The sequence below is a fragment of the Palaemon carinicauda genome, chromosome 11 (assembly GCF_036898095.1).
Source record: "Palaemon carinicauda isolate YSFRI2023 chromosome 11, ASM3689809v2, whole genome shotgun sequence".
NCBI lineage: Eukaryota > Metazoa > Arthropoda > Malacostraca > Decapoda > Palaemonidae > Palaemon > Palaemon carinicauda.
In genome coordinates this window covers 147,169,017-147,179,016 of record NC_090735.1, presented here as the reverse complement: position 1 = coordinate 147,179,016, position 10,000 = coordinate 147,169,017, and the positions used below count along the sequence as shown (strand labels likewise).

The following is a 10,000-nucleotide window of genomic DNA, read 5'->3' as shown; positions in this document are numbered from 1 at the left end:
ATCTTCCTCATTCATGTTCTATTAAAGCTAAACTAAATAGTTTAGTTTTAAGGTTCCGTGAAATTAGAACACTGTTACATGACCTTGATGTTTTTGGAGCATTTATCCTTTGCTTGTTTATAAAGATAGATGATTTCTTAGCTCCAAGTTGTCTGATATGTTTCGCAAGTTAACAAGAAAGAGTTCTTATAGCACTTGAAAAAGCATTTGTAGTGTTTCTCAACAGATGAATGTTATTATGGTCGTTCTAGTTAGTCCTACTGATTACTGCCTATTTTCTATAACTCCCTTATTACCTAAGTGTTTTAACATCTTTTGGCAAAAGGCCTAAATAGTACCATTTGTTCCGTAGTTTAAAAACTTAGCTTTCAGGGAGGTCTTGGAGCATGTGATGACCTCTCATAATTTTCAGTGCAGTACAGAAATCTTTTGATTTGGATCAGGAAGTTTGTTTGATTGGCCTAGATATTAGCACTGCCTTTAATCATATTAATTAAGACCCTCTTGTTTCTAAAACCAAACCGATGTGATTGGATGGGTCTCATCTTAGAATCATTATGGAATTTTCAACTAATAGATTGTGAAGAGTAGGTGTAGATTGGCACCATAGTGAATTTAGTATAGGAATGCGATATCTGGAGTTCTCCAGGGTAGTGTTCTCAGTCCATTATACTTCCATGCAATATATATATATATATATATATATATATATATATATATATATATATATATATATACATATATAAATATATATATATACATATATATATATATATATATATATATATATATATATATGCAGTATATATGTGTGTGCGTATGATATGTGTTTTAGCCTAGAAAACAAGCTTGTTGCATATACAGATGACGCTACAGTAGGCCTACTCTATTTGCATCAATTTCATCCCTTAATGCCTTAATGTAGACTTACGGTTGGCGAATCCCTTAATAGATAGATATCTAGCTAAAATTAGTAACTGTTGCAAGTTATGCCGTGTAAAAAAAAAAAAAAAAAAAAAAAAAAAAAGAATTTCAATCGGAAATTCTTCGTAAAAATATACTGTTCTCAGCCGTATTTCAGTAAAATACAGGCGACCGTAATTTTAACCCGACTTGGTTATTATCTTCCACGGGTTGGTAACCGTAATATCACTCCTTTACGTCAATATATCCGTTTTTTAAAACAGTAAATTTCTGGTACCATTCATTACAGGATTTTTACCGTTTTTACGGCAAATTTCTATTTCTAAGTGGGGGATTGAAGTTGAACACTACACTGTTAGAAAAAACCGTAATTATAATCGGGAATTCTCCCTAAAATTGTTCTCAACCGTATTTCAGTAAAATACAGGCGACCGTAATTTCACTTTGCTTTGTTATTATCTTTTACGTCAATATATCCGTTTTTAAAACGGTAAAATCCTGGAATAAATTTTGCCAGACATTTACCGTTTTTAATGCAAAGTATGACTGTAAGTAGGTTCTAAGCATTTTGATCTTTGCATTGACAATGTCTTTTTCAGCTATATAAAACTTATTTAGAATTCTAGGTGCGATTCTTGATCGCAAATTCACCTTTGAGAAACAATCGGTCTGTTCTTCAACTACGCACAAAAATTGGTATATCAAGAAATTCTGTTCCTGTTTCATATTTACCAAACAGTAGTGAATCGAAGAGGGAAGGCTTTCTGCGAGTTTTAGGAACTTTGCAATACGCGAATCCTCCTCTGCTATAGTTAGAAGCCAGATACCTCTTTAGGACGTTAATTTAGTCCAGAATAAGATATTAGGAAAAAGGTTAAAAACATTTTTTATATATCTAAGAAGTTTTGATTGCATTAATCAATATAGTAAAAAATCAATTTCATCTGTATCAATATTAGCTAGAATGACGCAATGTTAGTTGATCCTAGTGTTGTAGATCGATAAAGAAATTAAAAAAGAAAATTGTGAGTCAGAATTGAGCGTTCCCATTTATTTGCTTCCTTCACTCTACTCCTTTTCTAGTGTGAAACTAATCCTAACAAATACTCTTACAAACTGATTTGTTACTTTCATTCAATTCCTGATTTTATGCAGATATGAATCTTGACATATTTCCTTAAACTATCACGCAGTCTCATCTACAATCCACAATATAGTTAACAACTAAATTAGTAGAAATCAGGCACGTCTTCGAAAAAAATATACGTATATTTTTCTTGTTTTAAAACGGTAAACATTAGAGAATTTTATCTTTACTAATTTCACTACAAATGAAAGCACAATTTTCAATTTGAAAAAAGGGAGGGGCGTTCTTTTACTATTAATAAAGAATCAAAGAAGATATTATAGCGAATGGTTACTAATACTATACAATTCAGCATCAACGTGCATTTTAATAATCATAGAAAATTTATCACAGGAATCACGCAAGTACATGCACTATATCACAAGGATACAAACAATATCTGGAGCTATGTTATATAATGAAAACTTCTTCGCATCCCATAACCTATTACAGTATCTCAAAGAAATAATTGTCAAATAAAGGCCTCTTAACGGCTCTTGTAGTCAGATATAGTTAAAACTGTTGGAAACAAAGACCACATGATATTGCATATTTCTATTTCATTTACTAACAATTCATTACCTGGAAATAAATTTACAGTATGCAAATCTAAAAAAATAAAAGTTTTGCAGATTTCCTTTTGATAATATTTTGTGCTTCATTGAGCATTTTGTATCCCACTATACTCATCTATTTCAAGATCTTGAACTCGAAATGGTCAAAAAGCAATAAAATGTAAACCTATTTATAACATGTCCTCTATTAGGTATCAGTGTGATTAAGGGAAGGACTATATGACACCATATAATTTAAGTAGAAATCTATTATATATTTCTGCTATTCAAAGAATTAGTAATGCATCATTAATTGCATTTTCCCACTAGAACTATTTTACTGCTTGCACTTTCCCACTTGCATTTGATGTCGTCGATTTCGTTATAGATGAAGTACCTCATATTTCTGATTTCCGCTTCGGTCTTGGCTTCTTTAGCTTGTGCAATGGCCTTTGCTAAGCTTTGTTCAATGGAGTCGAAGGTGTCTTTGATCTTGCCGACTCCACTGACAGCATTTGCGATGGATGGTAAGATGGCGTTGACCTCACCTTCCAGGCTGTGAAGATTTCCGTCGAGCTGATTGAAGTGTTGCAACTCCTGTTCGAGTTCTCGGTTTTTGGCTTCGAGGCTGTTGATCTGTTGCTGATGACGATTGATTTCCTGGTTACGTGATGCAATGTGATTACGGAGGTTTTGAATTTGACTGTTGCTTCCAGCAATGAAATTCCTCTTTTCGTTGGCCAGCTGTTCTTCTCTTCGTTTGGCGTCCCTATAGAGGGTACTTCCAACGATCCATCCGACGACTGGAACAAATCGAAACCAACTTCCGAACTTCCTCCTCTTCCTAGCTTTTCTCATACTGTTGTTGATGCGATCTTCAATTGCCTGGATGTCACGCTGAGCATGAGTGATCTGGGATTGCAGGGAAGCGATCTGGCTGTTTTCCTGATTGATTCTTGATCTTAAATTGTTGATGTTTTGCCGGTTGCTGTTGATTCCGTTGTTGTTGTTTTGTTTCTCTTGCTGCAACTTGGTGATTCCGTTTTGGGCGTTGATGCGATGTCTCTTGAAGGCACCAGCATCCCTCATGAGATTTTCTCTAAAAGTGGTGATCTTAGTATTGGCAGTGTTGGCTTTGCTTTCAATATCCACAGCTCCTGTCTTCACAAACTCTAGATATTTCACTAATTCAGCCAATTCACGTCTTCCCTGAGCAATGTTGTGTTCTTTCATTGTGGTGTTGATTTCTTCTTCTTTGGATCTGATAGCATTTTCCAGATGTGTAATCACTGCCTGAACTTCAGTGGCCTTAATAGCCTCTCTAGCCTCTTTGATGTCATTTTGCAAAGCAGCGACTCTTTCTTCCATGGCTGCTATGTCCTCGTGGTTTTCGAGAAGATTCTTAATGGTGGCCTGATTCTTAAGGAGTTCTTCTTTGAATTTAGGTTCAAAGCCCTGTGCAGCAACGACCACTTGCTTAAGAGAAGCAACAACGTTGTCCCCATTCCTCCAGGGGAGGCAGTGTCCTTGCGCTGTTGAAAGGTCGCCGTTGTACTGGCCAAGGATGGCTTTGAAGCCATGGCGATCAGTGAAGGATGGCACGGCCACAGGGCCTCTCGACTTGATGTTGCTGATGTACTTGTCGACAGCTTCCACTTGGGAACAAGTTTCCTTGGCAGTTTTAGCCAGGTTGTCCACAAGTTCTTGTTTGCATGTGTGTCCCTCCGAACGCTTTGCGCGTGTTAAGAAGGACTGTGTTGGAATGTGGCCCATGATGCCTGCGATAAAGAAGAAGGAATTATTTTAATTTGATGTTAAAAAGGGATTATTATTAAAATTTTGTTCGATAAGTAATGATGTTTTACCTACATTATTTGTCTTAAAGAATCAATGGTCCTTTCAAGGAAAATAAGAAACTAATACTATTTTTATTATTTAACGCTGTTTTTAAGGATGAAAAGGACGGAAAATACTCAAATTATGAATCAAAGTCATTCCAACAAGAACTCAAGTGTTATTCATAGGAGTTCAAATGAAACGAACTTTGTCCATAGTAAAAAATAAAACGATTTCTAATTTGCATCCTGTTCGCTAAGAATGACAACTACGTTTCAATTGAGTGAGCTAGTGGCTTTTAAGATTTGAAAATCCATAATTCAGTGCTTCTGAAATAATTTTGTTAAATTATGGCTCTTTAGAGGCTAAGAAAGTAAGATCATCAAAATTAGAGAGAGAGAGAGAGAGAGAGAGAGAGAGAGAGAGAGAGAGAGAGAGAGAGAGAGAGAGAGAGAGAGAGAGAGCGCATTCATTAGGAAGTGTAAAATCAAGGAAATTGATCGATACAAAAAGAAATCTGTTTAAATTGAACAAATTCAATACTCACTGAAAGCAGATGTCATCTGCAGCAGGAGGAAAAGGGCAGCCCCAACCGCCTGCATTTTGATGCACTTCTGTACGGAAAAAAAAAAACGAGACACATTAATTTCACAGTTTCTCACTAGTAATTTTGTCATATTTTTCTCAAGAGAATGAAATACGAGGTAACTTGTTTATTGATTATATAGCTAAAATTGCCCAGACCATCTGTAACCTGATTAATATTCTTTTAAAAAACTTTGTAGTTTAATTTTCAGGTTGAGAATATTAAAGGCAAATTTTAATGGAGTTATTGAATTAGAAGATTCTATAGTTCATTATGAATCAAAATTTGGTTTTCAACGACACTGATTATCAGTGTAAAATGTCCTCTTGGGTATATTGTATCGTCATGAAATTATCGTTATTTAAGATGATGAAAACACTCATGCTGAATATTTCTATTTCTCTCGTTTTGAAATAAATCTGCTTTATTTTCAAAATTAATCCTGGTCACTTAATACTTGAATTTCATAAGAATACGGTGCCCGATCACTAATTGAGTCTATGTACCATTGCAAAGGATGATGGCGTGCATCAACTGTCAGACAGTGTCCGGCCTTGACCCTCGTCTCTCGCCTTGCTGCTGCTCGAGTGAGACTGAAGCCCAGTGGGTCCTTGGTCCTCCTGATATGACTAAGGGGAAAGGCCCAGAGGAGTAGGAAATACCCAGCATTTAAGTTACACCATTCTTCATTGCATTTGAGTGAGTTTATGCTTTACATATTTTCATTGTTTTTAAGCTAAAAGTTAATGAAGATTAATTTCCCCAATTGGGTTAGAGTTCTCTTGCTTGAGGGTACACTCGGTGGCACACTTCTATCTAGTCTCTCTTCCTCTTGTTTTGTTGAAGTTTTTATTTTTTATATATGAAATATTTATTTTAATGTTGTTACTATTCTTAAAATATTTTATTTTTCCTTGTTTCCTTTCCTCACTGGGCTATTTTCCCTGTAGGGGCCCCTGTGCTTATATCATCCTGCTTTTCCAACTAAGATTTTAATTGTCTTTTAGTCTACATTTTAGGTTTAGGAAATTGATATAGCATTACTAAACATAACATAACATGGTGCATAGTATAACGCCGCACTTCCTTATTATGCTAAATGAATGAATGAATGATTTGAAGCTCTCTGACATCCTGTTATTATGCTAAAAAGGTTCGACAATGATGTCAGACGTGTATAAAACTATGTATATTCCTGTAGGTAATACAACAAACTTTGAAGCTTTCGTCTATCATATGTGGACTTGGTCACTAAAATCATTATAAATAAACAATTCAGGTACTGAAGTAAGCAAAAAATACAAATATATAGACTCTTCAAATACATTTCCATACTGTTAAACACAGATTAAAAACTAATTATAGAACAGTTTCAGGTTGTTGGACCTTTGTGCTTTCCAAAATTCTTTGAGATCTCCTGGGTGGTATGTTACGATGGTCACCATCCAACTCGATGTTCCGATAGTTCTGGTCGTTGGTCCCTTGAACAATCAGGTTATATTGTCAATCACAAAAAAAAAAAAAAAAAAAAAAACTTCTATTTTTAAAAAGATTTGTTGCAACAAAGATTTGGGAATCATTTTAACGTCTATACTTTGTTGCACATGAATGGGGCACAGATAATTCCAACGAAGGCGAAAAGGCTATTAAATTATTCATAAGTAGTAATATAAACAATAATAATAGTGACAGAAAAAAAGAGCTGCAACTTTGCTAAATAATAGTGATAAAAGTTACTTTTATTATTGATTCTATTATTATTATTAGCATCATTATTATCCTCTTTTATTACTATTCTATGACATCCAAGTATTCTTAAAAAAAAAAAAAAAACTTTTAGATAGTGAAAATAAACTGTACAACGAATATATAATTAATTGAGATTATTTCTTTTTTTTTATTTGAGATCTAGGTAACTTTTTCCTTCTCATTCCTAAATTTATACGCTTACCATCACTTGTCCATAAGCAAACAATATTGATTTGATTTGCAATGAAAGACAAAATGGAGAGGAAATTTTGTCAGTAAAGGTCAAATCTCAATTATGGTAAAGGTTAAGTTATTATGATTCACATTTAAATGGTAATAACTTGCTAAAATTTCTCGTGACAATAATTTCAACATAAGATGATTTATGTTTTCATTTATCAGGCATTATGTGCCACATTTCAACAGATCCCTTCTTGATGCACATGCAAACACAAACGTGTGACAACCTGGCTAAAACTGCCAAGAGATTTTGTTCCCAAGTGGAAGCAAACAAGTGCATCATCAACATCAAGTGAAGCCAGTTGTGTCCTTAAATGTTGCTATTGAGATACATATTGAATCATGAATAAAAAAGTAAAAATAAAACTAATGTAGCAGTCACGGTTGTGTCATTCTTTTGAGCTTACCTCTTTTACAAATAAAGGCTTGGTATTATATAAGCGTGCATAGGCATGTATTCGTGTATACATAAACACACATGAGCGTAATTTTTCATGTATATTAATCATTATTATAATTATCATTATTATTATTATTATTATTATTGTTGTTATTATTATTATTATTACCTTAGTTACAATTAAAGGTTGTGGTGGCCTGTGTGGTAATCTTCCTGCCTGGTGATCGCTGGATTGGCGTTCAATTCCCACTAAAACTCGTTAGTTCCTTTGGTCGCTGCAACCTCGCCATCTCAGCTACATTAATGTTGTTCTCATCTCTCCTCTTAGTTGTCCATGTTTTGGACGAGTACAACATCGCAAGTCTCACCTCCTGGTGCTGGATCTTGCTCTTTAGCTTATTTGGCATCCTACGATCACATAGCGTCCCACTACATTTCCTCCAGCTACTCCAACCTGATTGTATCCTTCCAGTCAACTCTTGATCTAGGGCTCCTTTTATTTAGATCACAGACCCCAGATATTTAAAACTGTCTGCCTCCTCCAACTTATGAAAATCGATCTCAAGATCTATACCCCTCTCTCCTTTTCTACTTCCTCAAATTCACAGTGCATTACTACAGTCTTGATTCTATTCATTCTCAGACACCTCTTTTCCAGTCAGTTCCTCCATACCTCTGCTTTAATATTTAGTTTTTCATCATCGGTAGCACATAAAAATCCATCATCTGCATACAGTATTTCCCAGCGAATTTCACGTCTCAGATTTTTTGTGAGTACATCTAGCAACAGAGTGAATAAAAGTGGGCTTAAAGCCGACCCATGGTGAAGACCTACCTGTGTATCGAACCATTGTTGAACAACTTCCATACATATCCCTGACCAGATTTACATAATGCTTCAGGTATTCCTCGGGCCCTTAAACTTCTCCAAATCTCTTCTCGTGGTACACTGTCATATGCCTTTTCCTGATCAATAAATATCATATACGCGTTCTTTCTTCTTTCTCTATATTTCTGTTAGTTAAAGTACAGAAAATATTGCATTTGTTGTGTTTTTGCCCGACACGAAACCTTGTTGGATGTTTGAAATATGCACCAACCCTCTCAATCTTTCATTTATGATTCTTTCCCAGATTTTCAAGGTATGAGACGATAATTTTATCACTTTATAGTTCGAACACTCCTTTACAAGTCCCTTTCCTTTATATAATGGCAGAACAAAACAGTCGAAGCCTATAGTAATAATACAAATAACACCATAGATAGCTATGAAGCCTTAAACAATGTCTAAGTTTCTGGCAGCCGGAATAAATAATACTTTGAATTAAAGTTTCAAAATGATTATGTAATTTACGGATTGGTTGAGGATGATATTATCCACACAAGGCGACTCATGCAGCTAATCGGTGAAATATCATCTTTGCTGGGCTTCTAAGTCTCATAAATTGCTGCCCGCACCTGTTCCTGACCTGTTGCAGGTACCTATTTAGACTGCCAATGACATATGTAAGTTCTATATTCTGCATCATCTTATTTCCCCAAAGAATAATCATGGCACTGGTAAAGACCAAAAATTTAAAAAATAAGAAAAAAATTAAGGAAGAGACTTTCGTTAGTCTTATTAACCTTAAGTTTATGAGTAATGCTATTTTGTTGACTGTCTCAGAATTCGTTCAATAATTTAAATCATAGAAATTACAAGATATTTTATATCAGGAACTCAAAAAACTAAGTAATTTTAGGCAAGTTAATTTTTAATTCACGAATGTAATGTTTTTCCAGTCTATAATCATCAACTCTTTCGTAAGCTTTTTTTATAATTCCAGTTAAGAATTATAACCTTAGGAATACAAATTAAACATGGTTTATAGAAAAATATATTTATTACTCATATATTTCAGACAATCTTAACAAATATTCCCCTTCATAATTCTCAGCAAAGAAATGTAGCTTTCAATAGATTAAAAATCTATTTATAAATATAATTTGATAAAAAATAGATATCGTTCAGTACCTATGTTTGTCCATGAAGTTTTTTTTTTTATGCACCCAATAAAGTACACACAAACGTAATTATCACAAAAACATAGAGGTAAAATACACTGTTTAGTATAAATTGACACCAATTATTGCACTGATAATATCTATCATTTCTTTGTGTATATTTTTGGAAGATAAGGCGTTGTATGAATACATAAAGCATGACGAGGAAGATATATTTCCATTGGAAATAGACGAACTTCAAATATTGTACGATTACAAAATAGCATTATTTTCAATATACGTACTAAAATAATAATCATAATTTCCCTTGTTTCGTACTTAAACTTCACAAACAAAGAACTCGCTAAATCAGTTTTCATAATTTGTACTGTTAAGTACATTTTCCTACTAAAACGATTATACTCCTCGCACTTTCCCACTCGCATTTGATGTTGTTAATATCGTGATAGAAGAAGTACCACATATTTTGAATTCCCGGTGTCTCTGATATTCGAAGGTGTCTCTGATATTGCCGACTCCACTGACAGCATTTGCGATGGATGGTAAGATGGCGTTGACCTCACGTTCCAGGCTGTGAAGAT

General features: G+C 34.3%; 2 protein-coding genes across 3 annotated transcripts in view; both read right to left on the bottom strand.

The window, feature by feature from the left end:
• Positions 1 to 2,358: 2,358 nt before the first annotated feature.
• LOC137650297 (uncharacterized) overlaps positions 2,359 to 10,000 on the bottom strand; it is a 16,004-nt gene continuing 8,362 nt past the window's right edge. Inside the window, exons 1-3 of one of the 2 annotated variants that reach the window (XM_068383629.1) lie at positions 5,533 to 5,669; positions 4,988 to 5,054; positions 2,359 to 4,382 (exon numbers count right to left, since the gene is read on the bottom strand). In XM_068383629.1, the coding sequence (XP_068239730.1) occupies positions 2,914 to 4,382; positions 4,988 to 5,054; positions 5,533 to 5,535 (1,539 nt within the window). In that variant the 5' untranslated portion in view covers positions 5,536 to 5,669 and the 3' untranslated portion in view covers positions 2,359 to 2,913. Of the gene's footprint in view, positions 4,383 to 4,987; positions 5,055 to 5,532; positions 5,670 to 10,000 lie in introns of those variants that run through there. The other variant, XM_068383631.1, reaches the window with a different exon arrangement.
• Positions 9,462 to 10,000, bottom strand: part of LOC137649835 (putative leucine-rich repeat-containing protein DDB_G0290503) — a 1,351-nt gene continuing 812 nt past the window's right edge. Inside the window, exon 1 of the mRNA XM_068382785.1 lies at positions 9,462 to 10,000. This exon is cut by the window's right edge and continues 812 nt beyond it. Coding sequence (XP_068238886.1) covers positions 9,816 to 10,000 — 185 coding nt within the window. The 3' untranslated portion in view covers positions 9,462 to 9,815.